Below are 17,627 nucleotides of genomic sequence, written 5' to 3'. Positions count from 1 at the left end.
TAGCAGAACTGTAATTTAAGAATCACTAGCAATAAAAACTGGGACAAAAAAAATTTTGGAGAAAGAGGCAACACACCAACAAACTGGTCTGCAGTTTTCTTGTTTGTACAGTTGTGTGTATGTGTGTAACAGGGAAAGTCAGATTCTTACCATCATAGAGATTCCTTCTGGAATTCCCCACTCAATTATCTCCCATACAACCTCTGACTGAGAGAACAAGAAGGCATTCAATATTGCCTAGCACTTCCTTAATTTTTCTATTGTATAAAAGGATGATGAGAGCAATGATGGCCTCTGTTGGACCCTATATACAATTTGTTGTGCTTTGTTCTTTAAAACACACAATAATTCCCATTAAATAAGTTATTTCCTCTTGTAATTGAATAAAAGTGAATTTTGAAAGAAACTATCAAATCATATCAAAGAGGTCAAATACCAGCTTGTTCTCTTCTAATGGAAAACAAATTTCTTGTTTAAGGAAAGGAACATTTTAAAAGCACTGATTAGAAAAAAACACACACCCCCCCAAATCAAAACTAAAAAAAACCACAACACTTCATGCTCTTCTATAGGGCTGTGGAAGGAAGGAAAGTTGAATTGATTTTTCAGACTCCTCAAAGACAGGAACGGCATCTTTGAGGGCATAATACTACAGTTGGGAATCTGAGACTCTGTAAGTTATAAAAAAAAATAAAGTTTGCAAAGTATTTGTACAAGACAACATAGTAGCACAAAACTGAGAAAGCAGCTGCTGCCATCATACCACTGACTAGCTGGAGCAATTGTCCTAGCTAGAATAGAAATATCTTTCAAGTATGAAACTTCTGTATAACAGTTCTACAAAAAATTTACATCTAAGACAATCCCAGTAAACTCAGGTGATGTATTATGTACCACAGCACAGTAGAAGAGACACTTAATTAGAATTTAGGACTTGGTGGTTCCTTTATTGACTTTTGTATTAATCTGTTGTGTGACTATGGGCAAGTCATACCTTCTTTCCTCTCTTCCTCTTTTTACTCTTTATTAATTCATCTATTTAGAATGTAAAACCTTCAGGGCAGAGATCATTTCCTAACATGCTTCTCAGTGACGCTGCACAATGAAAATACAATTTTTAAGGCAAATGCCACTGCAAAGCAAACAATATGTCACAAGAAGGAACCAAAACCACAGCAACAAATGTTATTAAAAAATCAAATTGATAGATACCTTAGATAAAAAAGCATCAAAACCACAAGACAACATGAAAAACTGCCTTTTTGTAAAAAGATGTACATAATATACTGAGGGACCCAGCTTTTCAGAACAACTTGGGAGACAAGACCGTATAAATAAGATTGTTCAGTGTATTTCTTTGTCAGAAGTGCCTGCACAGCCGTGAAAACAAATGCAGTGTGCTCGCAGGCTTGGTTTATGTGCGCGTCAGCGTCCCCCAAAGTGCTAACAAGGCTGTTTAGCTCCTGTTTTGTGATAAATCAAATGTTTCTACCTGTCACTATGCTGCGTTTCACAGACACACTATAAAGCTGCAATTTGAGGAAATATGAGGAGCGTGACAGTCCCATGCCACAGGGAGGAGGACGGTCCCCCTTCCTCTGCCTTTCCCAGCTCCCCAAAACGCACTCCTGCTGCTCACCGTGGCTTTCCATGAGCTGGTTTGACGTATTGAAAAACACAGAGAACTAATTCACAGAAATAAGAGAATGTCTTTCCTTCTGGGACAGTGGGATGACTAAATTCATAGTAGTTTGACGAATATCACACTCAGGTAGAAGCGCACAGCCAAGAGCAGACAAGTAGCAACAGCCTCCACTTTCACAGCCCCCAGCAATCTCCTCCTGACACCCTTCTCTAAACATAAATGGAAATATTGTTTCCCTGAAATATTGGTGGTGTTCACTCATCAAATACTTGAGTTATATAAGTATCTTGCAGGTGCTAAATAAATATACTCAAAATAGTACCAAGTATAGTCCAAATGGAAAATGTCACTTAGTGTTATTTTTGAGCCATTATATGTAACCTGACAAAATTTTAATATATTTTAGATTTAACAGTGCAGATAGTCATACTTACTATTAACGTTGCAATAAGCAACCTGGAATAAACTGAATTATAATGGAATAATTGCATTGCTACAGAAAACATTTCTTTATAGAAATGTCAATTAGTGTGGGTTTTTTTTTTTTTATAGTGTTACCTTTGTGTGTTTCTGCTATCTCTAATAAATTCGTTTGGATGAGAGTTCACTACAAAAACTCCTTTGCAAATAAACTGGTTGCTGTCCTACCACAAACAGGCTAAATGCATTTGACAGGAGAACACACAAAGCACCCGGCATGTTGGCATACTACTTTTTCTACCATCAAAAGAAGCAGTAGCAACATGGTATGGTTAAACTTACAAATACTATTTTTGGTTGTTAAGTCTTTCCACAGTACTAATTTACTTCACAGGAGCATTTTGGGGAGGGGGGGGCGGAATATATATATGTGTGTATATATATATACACACACACTCTTTTTTATATATCTATAAAAGATGCTTAAGAGAGCCACTAGATGGTGCTCTTAGACAGTAAATACAGAGTAGCAGCGCCATTCTCACTGCTAAAGGTGAATGAAGGTAACAAGATCCTAACTGTTAGTAAGAAATGTTACAGAGGTCATATTTCTGCTATACATTTGATACCAAAATTCTACCATTTCCAGTGCTGTCCCTTGTACTCTGGAGCTGATGTTTCCACAATAATGTATATACATTCCTATTCATACATAAGCACAGATAAAACATGAACCATAATATGTCATAAAGCCAATTACTAAGATTAAGAGTAGAATGAACTCCTGAAACTGGTAATTAAAACAATTTAGATCATAGAATGGTTTGAAATGTAAGGGATCTTTAAAGGTCTGTGGTGGTTTTGGACTGAGGGTCGAGACAAGAACCGAGAGGGAGTTCTGGTGCCAGGAGAGGGAATTTGCTCCCTGTGCCACCAGATCGGAGTCCCATCCCCCTCGGGGGGGTTGAGCCAAATCGGCGCCTCTGCGAATTGCCCTATTTCAGTTGAGACAAAGGTGCGGTCTTTTGGCGGTCTTTTGCCCAGGAGCGAGGAGAGGGGAGGAGGGCGCTGCCCTCGTGGGTACCAACCATGGTCCCGGGCAAAATATGACTCAAGCTTTTTTTCTTAAAACAAAACAATTTATTAACAGTTACTTTAACAAGAGACAAAAGGGAACGAAACCGGTTACTTGAGAGGAGAAAGAGAAAACAAGGCCAGATCTTAAACACAACAGCCTCCCCCCCTCGCCCTTCCTTTTGTTCCTGGCTCTACCTCCCCCCCAGGCGGCGCAGGGGGACAGGGAATGGGGGAGTGCAGGTCAGTTCATCCATGATGTTATTGCCGCTCCTTTCTCAAAGGAGGAGGAGTCCTTACACCATTTTTCCCTTGATTCAGTGGATCCCCTACTCAAGAGGAAAAATCCCCAAACTTTTCCAGCGTAAATCCTGCCCGCAGGATTGCAATCCTTCCCCATGCATTGCACCACTTCGGGCTTTACCAGTCTCGGCCCCTTAGGGAGCTGCTGCCACTGGCGTCGGCGTGGGTCGTCCCACGGACTCCAGATGCCTCCCACGACCTCGTCGTGCATCCCATGCCCCATTATTAACAGTACCTCGTCGTGCATCCCCTGCTCCACAACCTCTCCCGGGCTCAGGCATCTCTTCCCCGACGTGGGTTTCTCCACGGGCCACGAGTGGGTCTCTGCTCCGCCGAGTACACCTTGGCTGCAGGGGGGCCTCTGCCATCTTCACACCGATTTGCAAGGGAAACTTCAGCTCCAGCACACCTCCTCCTGCTCCATCTTGACTGACCTGGTCGTTGTGGTTGTTTTCTCTTAGACCTTAATCCCCTCTGAGGGAGCTCGGCCCGGCGGGCACCCCGGGAGCGAGGCGCTTCCCGAGCCCCCCCCATGCGGCTCCCCCGGCGCCATCTTGAGCACATGGCGCCGGCCCGGGCCCGAGCGGCCGCCCGGCCGGGAGCCGGGAGCGAGGGCAGCGCCCTCCTCCCCTCTCCTCGCTCCTGGGCAAAAGACCGCACCTTTGTCTCAACTTAAATAGGGCAATTCGCAGAGGCGCCGATTTGGCTCAACCCCCCCGAGGGGGATGGGACTCGGATCTGGTGGCACAGGGAGCAAATCCCCTCCCCTGCCACCAGAACACCCCCCCACATCAAACTATCACAAGGTCATTTAGTCCAACCCCCCTGCAGCGAGCAGGGACATCTTCAAGTACATCAGGTTGCTCAGAGCCCCATCCAACCTGACCTTGAATGTTTCCAGGCCTGAAGCATCTACTACCTTCCTGGGCAATCTGTTCCAGTGTTTCAACACCCTCATCATAAAAAATTTCTTCCTTATATGCCCTCAATCTAAACTTAAATTGAGTTTCTTGCTGCTAAATTACTCCTGTTCTGCATGAAAAATTCTGGGGAAAAACAACTGAAAGCAGCACACAGAAGGGATTTTAATGGGCAGCAAAGTGCAGCGATAACGTGGAAGAAAAAGCTTGTTCAGCCCCTTAGCATCATCAGGACTCTGAAAATTTACTCTGCTTATTCCTCTCTGGAAAGGTCAGTACAGCATCCTCAACCATATTTTTCTGCAAACAGGCAAAGTTTGTAGGTAAGCTGTAAAATACAACGTTGTGCTGTTGTTCATTATTTTCATCATACGCGAAGGATGACCACTGCGTGATTTTTCCCCACTCACGGGAGATCCGAGGAACGCAGCAAGTGCGAAAGGATCTCAGTACTGAATAGAGGCTTTCGAAGCATCAGGATGCAGCCCTGTTGCCTTCACACGTGAAATGATCGACTTGACACCATCCCAGTTTAAAAGCCTCTTCAGCTGCGCAAGGAAAAAAAACACCCTGCATTTCTTTCCAAGTCAAATATGAGGTTATCCGAATTTGCAACACACTTTCTCCAGTGCACACGAACATAGGCATTCCTAGTTAAAATTCAATATATTACTGCTACTAAACAGAAATAGCCATTTGGCTGTGCTTCCCTAGACACTAGAGCTCAACAAGCTGTGTAGGATGTGCAGTAATATTTTTGCAATTGTATCTTACGATTTCAATACTGAAACAAACATGCTTCAATTCTTATTCTGAAGCTCATCTTTAGTCCTTTCAACTCCAGCATCACAAATCACTACTCTAAAGAACATATTTACAATTAAATTGAAATTCCATAAATATTCTGTGAAATACATTCTCAGGCTGAACATCTAATCCAGTTATTTGTCCAAAAAGCATCAACATTTTAAAGGTAGTGACTTAACGATATAGCATGTCTTTTGTCTGATACCTTTATGTCACATTTTGACTGCTCTTATTTTTATTACAAAAAAAAAAAGCATCCTTTGCTATTGTTGTACCCAAGTATTTTCTCTTTTCTATGTAATTTTTTTTTTCCCCTCCCATTACATTCTCATAAGATCTTTCACTCCATTTCAGGAGCACTGCATACACTAGCCCTGCAAAATATTCCTAAAGGATTATTAATATCTTTGAGAACTATGCTACGACAATCCATTTATTAAGTATGAACTTCATTTTACAGGTAGGAGGGCAGTGACCAGTGTCATCAGACACTTTGTTTCTCATCAAACATAGTCATCTCCAAAATGGTAGACTTGCAGAATTAAAAAAATTATTAAAGACTGAGTTACTCTGCCTGGAGTTTTTCTGTTCAAATCCTTCTCATAGCAAAAAATATGGTACATTATCAGTACCTCGGGACCGATCTCAAATATAGAGACACTTCAGGTACCAAAACTAATTTTAACTACCTCTTTCAGTTCTCAAATAGATCAATTCCTTTATGAACCAAATTATTTTCATATTCATTCCAGACTCAATGCAATTTTGAAATCGGAAAGGGGTGACACACAGGCAGAGCAACTCATGATGTAACATGGATCAATGTTGCTGCAAGCACCTTTAAAGACAAACGGATCTGTGCACACACACAGAAACAATAAACCATTGGAGCATTAAAATAATATCAAGTACAGGGTGTGCCTAGATTAATACGTGTTAAAAAGCAAGCACTATATATACATTTTAACAAATGCAATGTCATTTCATTCCATTGCTAGATACAGAACGTGCCAATTTATTACATACACACAAACACAAAATTCGAGGAGAAAGACAGCTCAGCAGACTCATCAGTTCTGATATTTTCTTTGTGGAGCAATACAAAAGACGAGACCGATTTGCTTTCGGCATCAATGGAAAGCAGGTGTTTTGGTTCTATTTTCCTTTAGATATTTCTTCTCTTCCCTTTCTAAGTTAAAAGCTTTATTCATTTATTTTATCCGTGACTTATAACTTATCGTAAACAATCCAAACCTTGCTCCAAACACAGAAATACTCCTTTTTATGGGTCTATGCTTCATAGTGAATATTTTTATATTTACAAAACTGTTACCCCTACCTTCTCAGTACTGTACAAGAATGATTAGCTCATTTTTCATATCAAAATCTAAAGCAAAATATTTAGCATTGTTTAAAACTTTAAGTATTTTAGGGTGCCCTGTTTGAAGCCCCTAGAATTTGAATTTCTGCAATGGTCAGTGCTTCTAAAGTTTTGCCAGCACATCCCACTGACACAGCCACGTTTCTAGAAACTAAGAAATCACAATCTCAGTCCATATTCTGAACGGAAGCACTCTCCTACATCAGAGATCCCTCTCTGTTCCGTCACGTAGAACATGCCTCCCTCCTATCTGTCTCCAGCCCTTGCAATGGTTTACACCCATCACTCTGCATCTATTTATCTAGTTGCCATTGGCATGTAGACACCATCTATCTTCACCTTAGTTTTCATCTAGCACAGATTTCCTCGTCATTCTCACTTCATTTCTTTGCAGTTAGGAATTTTATTATTTCTTTATCTACCTCCCCACTGCATTTCAGTTTGATGGGTAGGTCCTGTCTCTGGTACACAGCATGATAGCTATGGGGAGCACACAGAACGTATTGGATGAGACAATCCTGCAACACAATATGTGACAACATAGCAGTCCCTTGATACTCAGAAAGGCTGAGACCTTACCACATCAACACTACCATTTCCTGAGCAAAACCAGAGTATTTTCAGAATTCACAATAAGTTCTTAACAAAATTCTCTATGTAACTTGAATAAATTTGGGCAAGTGTCAAAAAGAGGAGGTAAAAGATGCATCCTTAGTTGCAGGAAGAACTCAGAAATGCTTAATAAGCATAAAATATATACCAAATTTTACTAATAGATTTCTTTACTAATGAAACCAGGAATATATGGATCTAAATGATCTAAAATTAAGTCAGGAGCATTTAAGTTAAAGGACAAAAAAGTCATTAAACATGTACTTTTGTAATCAATCAACTTCAAACAGTGCTTTAAAGCAGCAAATACTTATAAGAAACAGATGTGTGAACTCTCTTAGTTTCTACATAAATTATCTCTGAGAAGCAATAAATAACTCTTTCCAAAACTTTGGAAAGAGTAGAGTATGACAATTAATATGACACCCATTTAATCCCAATAGTTGAAGAGCTGAAGATCTGTAGAATAATTATTTGTATTACATGTGATGATATTTTGATTGATAAAGTATTCAGATGATTCACACTTATTTGAAGGGCTTTGAAACGGAATGCTGATTCTGAAGTTTGAAACACTGAAGCCTGAGAAGTTTTAATTATTATGAAAAACCCTATAAACTTATTTTTAATATAGAATTATCTTGTCATATAATACAAGGTTTAGTATGCACTTTGTACTAAATACCAAGTTATCTCATTCAATATTACTGATACGGTAAAATAAATATACTGTAAAATCATTTTCATTAGAGAATATAAACTTTACTTCCCTTGCTGAAGCAATACATTGCCAGCATAAAAATCGAACTTTTTTCTCCACCATTTTTTTTTTATCCATGACATAGTTTCACTAGTCTAGTAATTCTTCTTGCTTTCAAAACACAAAGGTAAATTCAGAATCATCCCATCATTGCAGCTATAAATTTCAGCTTTCCCTGGAGCTTAGGAAATGCCAGACCTGTCACAAAATTAGATGTGAATAAATCTCATGCAACAATTAAGCAGTGAGGCAAATTAGGAAGTATGGTTAGAAAGCAGATAAAACATTAGTTTCAATCTTTGTATCCTCAATAAGTCAGAGAAGAAAGTTTTCATTTTATTTCTTAAAATTAGAGAAATTTCTCAAAAAAGGCTGTTTTTCCACATCTAATTGTGAACAGAACATGATACTATGGCTATATGTCTCACATACGCATTTATGATACCTGCAACATCATGTAAAGCAGAAAAGGCTTTACCTGAGGAGAAAAATGATGAACAAATATTCCCACAGAGAGGCAGTGGACAGTATCAGATGTCTCGCATAGTCTTCACAGACCTATGAATCACTGAATTTACTTCTACTAAGCACAACAACTCTCTTTGCATTGAACAGCCTTTTCCAGAGAGCACCAGCATCATCAGTTTGTCACATGTTTTCTGATACTCTTTGTCAAACCTCTCCTGTCCATAACATGCAAAGTTCCACACAAAAGCCAGAGTACAATCAGACCAAACAGGGATATTATACACAGGATCTTACCAGTAAGGGACCTTATACACAGGATCTTACCAGTAAGGGACCTGTGAGCTGAGAAGGCCCTGACAACCATACAAAAATTCCTTAAATCTTAACCCACAAAAATTTTACAGGAAAAACTATAGATCTAGAAATATAGATATTAAAAAAAAAAAAAAAAGAAAGAAAAGATGAATAGAGTCAATGCAGGCAGTACTGCTTCACTTACTTGAAAAGTATGATGGAACTGGAATCAACCTCTGGGCCCTGGAGTAGTTCTGAATGGCTTTACCCTCTTTGTTTGCCTCTTCCTACATCTATGCACGCATTTTCTGCTATCTTGTTTCCATCTTATCCCCATTTCCCTCTTGCTGTTACTCGTATATTCAATCTCTTCCCTCCCTCAATATTTTACTCAATCCTTCAACTTCCCTTGGTTCTATACTGTTTACCCTTTCTACTACCATCTTCAAAGTAGACCCAACAACAGTAAGCAACAGCTGCAGAAGAGAAAGCCAATCCATTACGATGTGAAATGAATCACCTGTACTACACCTCCACTTCCAGCCTTAAATACAGCAGGATTCAATAGCTCCTGATTGTGTGTGACAGATGCTTGTAATGCAACATGATGGATTAATCAAAGTGAAAAGGACACAGTTCTGTAATTACAGTTTTAACACTTCCCTAAAGTCAGAATGAAAGAGAAAAAACATATTTTCAGATACTATCTGCAATTAACTATTGTCTTTTCCACTTTCTAAAGAACGGTGCTCAAGTGTGAGATAGGGAAGAACGGTAAGACTGGTAATGAAATTAACAGTTAAACAATCAGCTGTTAGAAAAGTTGCTTAAATGAAACTGAAGCTGTTTCTGGAATAGATGCTGCAGCACTTTGCCTGCAGCTAAAGTGACTGGTGTCAAGTGTGTTTGAAAGATGCTTTTTCCATGTTTTTGATTAACATAATTCATGATCGAAGTTGAATGTTCATGTTTCTAAGATGCTTAGCTCCATCACCATCTTTATTTTCTTGTCCTGACATGGCAGATAAATATGATTTTGCCATTCAACAAATCACAAGTCTTGGTCACAGAAATAAAATATCAGATTAACCAGACTTCATAGTATTTGGAACTATGTAGCTAGATTTTTCAAGGACACTAGGGTAGAAGCTGACTTCTTTCTCTCTGTCACAGCTGCTGCATATGAGCACAAATAACTCCATATTATTCAAGTCCATTAGCAGCAAACACCTATTCCTCATTAAAATAACACGAATCAATGTCTGCACTTTGCCTCTGTAGTCTGAGGCAATAGACCTGAATGAAAAGGGAAATTTGAGTCCTGTTCAAGACCCACTTAGTTAAAAGCACTGTAGGTTTCATGGAGAAACATTTCATTTTCCATTCACTTCTGATACTTACATCAAATTCATTTAATGCAGCCGCAAGCTCCCCTATGCCAGTGTGCCCCTTGTTCTCATCAGTGGGTGAGGTGGCCTGGGCAGCATTGGAGATACCAGCAATTGCTTCTTGTACTTGCTTGAAGACATAGTCTCTGTTGGCCCTGGTGGCTGCAACGTCAGGGTGACGGAGAAATGCTTGGGACGCTGTGTACAACATCGTGGCATTCTTCTTCAGAGCACCTCGAGCTGCAGCCATTTCATCCCTGCAGTGAGGATCTTTCAGTTCCTATACAAAACCACACAATTTTTACAGTTGTAAATGAAAGTTTTTGAGTTAAAATGTGTTGTCTCTACAGCTTAAGTGTCTCTGTATAAATATTGTCCAGTGATTTTGCAGAGACGGAATCAATGGCAGAATTTATCATAAATCACAGAAAGAAATCCTCCTCCTGCCCAACAAAGTCCATTCCTTCCACGTAGCTACAGCTGTTACATTCCATTCACAATATCTTCTTATTGAAGAGTCTATATGCTTCCCTTATTCAAAGACCCAGAGAAAATTTATATGAAACATTCAGAATTGCTCTTCCTGACTGACTGGATTCAGTCTGCTGACTCCATAAAGCAACGCGAGTGCGACAATCCTATTGCAGCAAGTGCCATGTTTTGGTAAGTACAATACCTATGTCTTTTGCAAAATCATCATCATCATCATCATCAAAAAGAATCAAAAATATTACACTGATGAATATGTTTTTAGTTCTTAAAGACCTAATAAATATGCCCCTCATTATTTTTGGCCTTTCCTTCATATTTTCTTCTATTCTTCATACCATTTAGTGTTTGTTTTAATTATACATATCTTCTTTTGCTTCCCCTGACAACAAGCAAGAGATATTGTACAATGTTACCAGAATAAGATAACACTGTATTATTGTTGTTTAATCCATTAATTTATTTTCATATAGGATATATCACACTGTCCATGAAAGCCTTTCAAACATTAGGTAAGGTAGTCCTAACAATATTCATAAGGAGTAAGAAAACATTATTACTTCTATTTTAAAACTATGAACAAAGCTTGGAGAGCTGTAGAGTTTACTTATGTTCACACATAGAATCTATGTTCAAAATTAAAAAAGAACCCAGCTATTCTGGGTTTAAAAGTTCTACCTGTTGACTAATTTCAACAACATATGACTGATAGATAACAGCTTTCGGAGAAAATTGAATTCCTAAAAACTTTATCAGGCTGCAAAACAGAAGAGATGAAAGGAAAATGTATGAACATTTAAGTAGTGAGTTCTGATACTGTCAAGATTTTCCACAGTTATATGGAAAACCTTACTGGCATTATAAAAATGCACCTTAAGAAGAAAATTTTAAAAGATTTATAATTAAGATTTTCTATTATCTTTTCATACCTCCGTTAAGAACTCGAGATATATACCTTCATTAGCTTTCACATTTTTCTCTTTTTCCCATATTTGTACCTACACTTCCACAAGGGAAGTGTCTGAACATACAGAGTAGTTCTGTTCAGTGACTAGATTTTGTATTTTTAATTTATTTAATTTCAGTATAACTCCAAAAACATTATACTTCATAAAAAACTACAATAATGATACAGCTGGAAATTGTCATTACTGAAAGGCAGAAGATAAAGTAAACAAATGGATGACTGTGGAAAGCCAGCATGCTATGCAATCCAAAGATGAATGATTGGTGGTATCCAAATGTGACTGAAGTTGGAGAGACCTTACACAACTACACAGTGATAGCGCTGTCTGGACTCTTAGAAAGAACAGTGCTCAGGAGAAAATTATCTTTATTTCAAAGTTGTATAATTGCAGGCATTAAAGAAACGTTATCATGACTTTCTGGTCTTTTTTCAATCTGCCTTAGTAATGAATGGAGTACTTGGGATTTTTTTAAGTATCTGAAAGTTGATAATGAAGGTTTTAAACAGAAAGCAGATTTCTGTTCTTCAGGAATTTGAATTATACCAGACTATGAAAGAGCTTATGCTTTACCATCTGTCAGAGTGACCTCAAATCAGCATAGGTTAGAATTAAATGGGAACAACCATCAAATGAAAACTGTCTTTAACTCCTTGAATCACTTGCCTTTTCACCTTTCATTCTGTCATTAACTGAAGCCACTTGGAAAATATTCTTAAAGAAACTGCATTTTTAAAAAACATGATCACATTCAAAAATCAATGTGATTAAATTATAGGCCATGACACATCAATTACTTACTGCACATTTTAAACCAGACTTGGACATAAAACACAAGATCTTTAGAACCCAGACTAACTTTCTTAACCACTGTACTTACCTGTTGTCGTCTAGCAGCTACATAGTTTAGTTTTACCATCTCTTTTCCAAACTCTTTAAAGCGATTCGCTAAATCTTGCTCATTTGTTGCATTTTTCACTGCTTCTAGTGCTTCCTCTACCTAGAACACAACATATCAACTGTGTTAGCCTTTTAATACACGTGCACTCATTGACAAAGTCTACAACTATTCTACCCAATACTCTCTATTATATGGACCCAATTTAGCTTTTATATGCATCACTGTACAGTGGCTTTACAATAGTCCCACTAGCTTTCATTAGGTTTCTTAATAGAGAAGCTGTCCGATTACCTTTCTGCATTGCTTTCCATTTACTGTACATTGGTATCATGTAAAACTAATGTAAAAGGCACAACTATATTAATTTTCCCACTCACATTTATCAGATGAAATGTTTAATATCTGTGAGTTTTAAAACAAAATAGATTAATATGTTCTTTATGTGTGGTAGAGGCTTTACGGGAAAACAGAAGGAAGTTATTAATTCTGGACAAGACATGACTTTTAAAAAGGAAACTCAAACTTACCACTAAGATTTAAATTAACCCTGATATATTCAAAACACTGAATCTTTGTGAAGTAAATGAAACAACAATAGATACAACCTAGAATATATTTATTCTTTCCTTTTTCTCAGTTTTCAGCTTTCCTCTTTCAGTTACTTTAAAATTGAGAAAAGAATCTACCAAAGAAAACATACCTGCAGTTACTCAGTCATGCTGTAGCCAACAGGTTAAGACATAAAACCCCAGTTATACCAATGAGGTAATCTACCAAATCTATTGTGCAATTTTCCCTTATGTACAGCAAGAAAAAACATCTGAAGGGATAAAATGCTCTTTTCATGCAATAAATAAAGGAAATTTTCCTGTCACTAGATGAAAATTCAAAGTTGTATTTCTCTCCCTCACAAGAGAAAAATGCAATTCCAAGCAAAAGATTGAGAACTGAAAAGCTTCTATTCATCTTTCTTTCTAAAACCCATTGCTTCAATTCAGGAGAATGTGCATAAGCTTTCAACAGACAAATTTTTCCCTCAAAGAGAAACAGCTAATTCTGATGGAGACATGCTCCTATGCAAGAGCAGAGCTTTGCAGCTTACTTTCCAAACACCACTGAGAATCCATAAATTCAGCAGTAGCTGGCATCTAATGAATTTAGAAAGGCACAATTATGTGCAGAACCTGTTTTTTTTTGTCATTTGTGTTGCTTGAACTGTGTTTTCCTACCAGCGAGAGAGGATATTTTTATTGTGAGCTCTTACCTACTTGCTGTGTATGTAAGAATATCCACAAATTACAGGGCAGTAGAAGAGCAAACCCATACATTTATATAGGAAAATGTATAATTCAAGCACATAAATCCCTAGCTGTTATGTTGGAAATTTTATACGAATTCTGAGAGTTGCAAGCTACACCTTATTCAGCATCCAACTACCTCTTATTTCACTCTTAAAAAGAACAGCAGTTTTTAAAGCTGAACTATCTGCCTGCCTTAACCACTAACAAAAATTACAAGAGCATCATTGTATTAACTGATTTTTTCTTGCAGGATTCTCAGCAAAACATGAACATCTTTTTTCAGCTCAAGCATCTGTGTTAAACTAGCTAAAACTTTCCTCTTTAACATGTTTGTAATGATGAGCACAGCCGTGGTAAACTGATAAATGTTTTTGTAAATCCTGCTAGCTCCCTATTAAATAAAATTGTTACAGATTCCACTCTAATAATCAGATTTTGAAAGATGTTGACCCATTGTGCCAGTCTGGGCTCAAGCCCATGAAATTTCAAAATGAAGAAACTTATTATGAGAAGTATTTGAAAGGGCATGAGCACAAACCCCTTTTTTATTATAATTCCTTTTAAAAATTCATATTGGAGCAAGTTCTCCATCCTCAACGAAACATGACTTGCCTCAACTGTACAGATGTCTTCCTCTGATTAACTAGCATGAAATTAATTACAAAAGACTCATAAATCTGTATGTGCATGATCACATACTATATTAGCACACACTGTTTTATGAGTGTTACATAAGCTTCATTGCAATAAGCAATATTGCTAATTTTAGTAATGCAAGAGCGAATATGAAGGTAATAACTGAGTGTCCTTCCAGAAAGCACCTGCATACATTCACTCTAAAACATTAATTAAAATGCATTAATTCCCATGAAGTCTGAAGCATAACTCACTCCTTTGACATGCTTTCAGTAAAAACTGACTACAGTACATGTCAGTATAAATCAGGCTTCATAACTCTGACATGCAGAACGATTTTAGTTTATTAATTTTATGGTTAACGTACATCACTGTTTGAATATTGCCTTTGAGACAATAGAAGAATTTTGTAAATTATAAACACTTTTTTTTTCCCCTAGTAAATTGATTTTTATTCATCTAAAACTGGTTTGCATTATAAAATGGTAAGATAAAAATAAATACACTGCCAACCCTCAAAAATAAATTACTCTTTTTAACCTGAAAAAATGAAACAAAACGAAACAAATTTAAGATTTTTAAGTTCCATTTTGCTAAGAACAACCAGACATGTCTGGCTTCTTGGAAACAGGATTCATAACAACATCTGGTAAATGCAGAGCTTACAAACCCACGTAGCCACACACTGCCCTTGCAAATCTGGGGTGCAAACTGTAAGTAAATACACCCACTTCTGAAACAGTATTGGACATTTGTGTTTTAAATAACAGAGTGCACTGCTGTAACAGGAGGAAGAAATCTCAGCTGTGAGAACAGTATTTCTCATCGCCTATGAAAGATCTCGAGTCTGAATTTTAATCACAAAAATTCTGAAAAATCTGTTGTTTATAATACTGAAGTGTTAGTCTCATTAGCAAAGGATTATTTGATTTACAGTTGCATGGGGTATTATAGTGGGGGAAAATTAAAAGCATATGCGAGAGAGACAATGCTTACACCGCGCACAATCGGAGCCACATGCTGACAACTGCGAGAGCAACATTCTGTTCATTAGAGCAGAGCTCACCAGAATCTGTGCAGGAAAAAACTGCCTTTTTCATTATGAAAACTGTTTTCAAACTATTTAGCTTAACTGCACAGTTTGCAAGTTGAAGGGTTCTCGCTGCTTTTCCAGAACATAATACCGTCATACAGTTACACTGTTAAAAAGACAATTTTTTTTTAAAAAAAAAAGCTTTTGAACAGTTATTAAAGAGAAATAACTCTCCATCTCCTCTGCTAAACTCAAACATGCACTCTGCAGGCTTAAAATACTCATATATATGACTTTCTGCAAAATTTTGTTTTGTTTCAGAGGTTTTGGTTTATTTGTTTATGCAATAAAAATGAAAGAGTCCAATAACTACATATTCACAACATCATATTTCCCTATTTCTTGCAGTCTTTTAAGACACGAATGATGGCAGCCAAAGCGAATATAAATCCACACCAAACTATTTGACAATCTTTCAATCTTTAATTGCTCTTTATTCCATCTTTCCTCTTTGATGACTGATTAGATGCTTGCACTATTGTCTCACTCCAAATTAAAGATTCAGTCTTTTGATACATCCAGAAGTTGTGCAGAGAGAAAAAAAAAAAAAAAAAAAAAAAAGGTATATCACTGTAGTACCTAAACTCCGCCACAGGATGGCAAGACTTTACAAGTACGCAGGTAGTAAACCATCCGGATAACCCGCAAGGTGAGTTGAGTAAACGCATCTGTTCAGTTCAGAGAGCTGCTTAACAGCAAGCAGTACCAGCCCAGGCATCGAACACATCTGATAATTTTTACTTTAAGTCTCCGAAAATTAATTTCTGCAAAACTAGAGAATGAGTAAGACTAATGTAGGAAAGTATATCCTACTTCTTGTTCAGCACTTTTAACAAAAAACAGTGAAATACAGTGAGAAACGTGAACAGTGACATCCATTACTGATTCGTTCCCTATTTTTCTACACACCAAACATGCAAAAGAGTACAGAATATTAAAAATGCGTACAATTTTCAGGTGTGACAGAAGCCTCATGACATCAGCCATATCAGCCAGGATGAGCAGGCGAGTGACAGCAGAAAGCAGGGCGCGAGCAGCCCGCACCATGGTGCCCCGTTTCACCGAGGAGCACGGGTCGTCGGCAAACTCGGAAGAGGCGATTCTCATTGTTTCTCCTAGAATTGAAAAAAAATAGGTAATTAAAGTTAAGTTTTACACTTGCACTTTTTTTCCAAAAAGTATAAACAATTCACTAGTTAAACTAACTGCTGTTAGGAAAAAAAATAATGGCTTAGTTACTGAATATTGAATTGTTCAAGAGAAATATTTTTTAAAAACATGTGAAGCAACTGCCTCGATACTCTGCCTTTTTTTCTTTATTCCCAAACTGCTCTACTTCTAGACCAGTCACTTGTAACAACTAAAAAGGAAACCAAAACACCAAGACAGACAGCTGAGCGCAGCCAGCACAACACAAGAAAACCAGCAGTGTGTGTTGCAGAAATACAGAACGCACTCGCACCCCAATAGTGTCATCCCAATTGCATCTCTCTACAATTCTTCAAACTACATCATTCTCCTTCATTCCTGCTCCTCACTCCTCACCTTCCTGCTCAGATACTTATTCTGCTCTCCTCCACCTCAAAGAGCTATCACTCCTGTAGAAGATTTTAATTTTTTTCCCAATCATAGAATCGCTTATGGTTGGAAAAGACCTTTAAGATCATCAAGTCAACCATAAACCTAACACTGCCAAGCCCACCACTAAACCATGTCCCTCAGCACCACATCTACACCACTTTTAAATAACCCCAGGGATGGTGACTCAACCACCTCCCTGGGCAGCCTGTTCCAATGCTTGACAACCCTTTCAGTGAACAAATTTTTCCTAATATGCAATCTAAATTGTTGTGACCCAAGCGCAGGACCCGGCACTCAGCCTTGTTAAATCTCATGATTCCCTTTGTGACCATCGCTGCTACAGTTTTACTACCCAGTTTTCCTGTTCACCATCCCAAACTGCCTGGATATCCCTAGAGCTGCCTGTCTGCGGACAAAGCAAAACACTCTCTTGCATAACAAATGAAACATGCTGGTGCCTGAACACTTTATTCTTATTTAATTCCAGCAGCAAGGACCTTATTCAACATGGTACTTGGTAAATAAAACAAGATTTTTAAGGACTAACTTTATTTCTTCTTTATAGCAGATAGAAGGATTAAAAAAGAAT

At 37.8% G+C, this 17,627-nt stretch overlaps 1 protein-coding gene across 5 annotated transcripts in view; it reads right to left on the bottom strand.

The window, feature by feature from the left end:
• CTNNA2 (catenin alpha 2) overlaps positions 1 to 17,627 on the bottom strand; it is a 492,413-nt gene that overhangs the window by 389,458 nt on the left and 85,328 nt on the right. For all 5 annotated transcript variants that reach the window (XM_086612567.1, XM_086612566.1, XM_086612568.1 and 2 more), the window contains exons 3-5: positions 16,406 to 16,572; positions 12,407 to 12,526; positions 10,086 to 10,352 (exon numbers count right to left, since the gene is read on the bottom strand). In XM_086612567.1, the coding sequence (XP_086468693.1) occupies positions 10,086 to 10,352; positions 12,407 to 12,526; positions 16,406 to 16,572 (554 nt within the window). The remainder of the gene's footprint in view (positions 1 to 10,085; positions 10,353 to 12,406; positions 12,527 to 16,405; positions 16,573 to 17,627) is intronic.

The sequence above is a fragment of the Tauraco erythrolophus genome, chromosome 5 (assembly GCF_009769465.1).
Source record: "Tauraco erythrolophus isolate bTauEry1 chromosome 5, bTauEry1.pri, whole genome shotgun sequence".
In the NCBI taxonomy this organism is placed as follows: domain Eukaryota; kingdom Metazoa; phylum Chordata; class Aves; order Musophagiformes; family Musophagidae; genus Tauraco; species Tauraco erythrolophus.
This window is presented reverse-complemented; position numbering and strand designations above follow the sequence as displayed.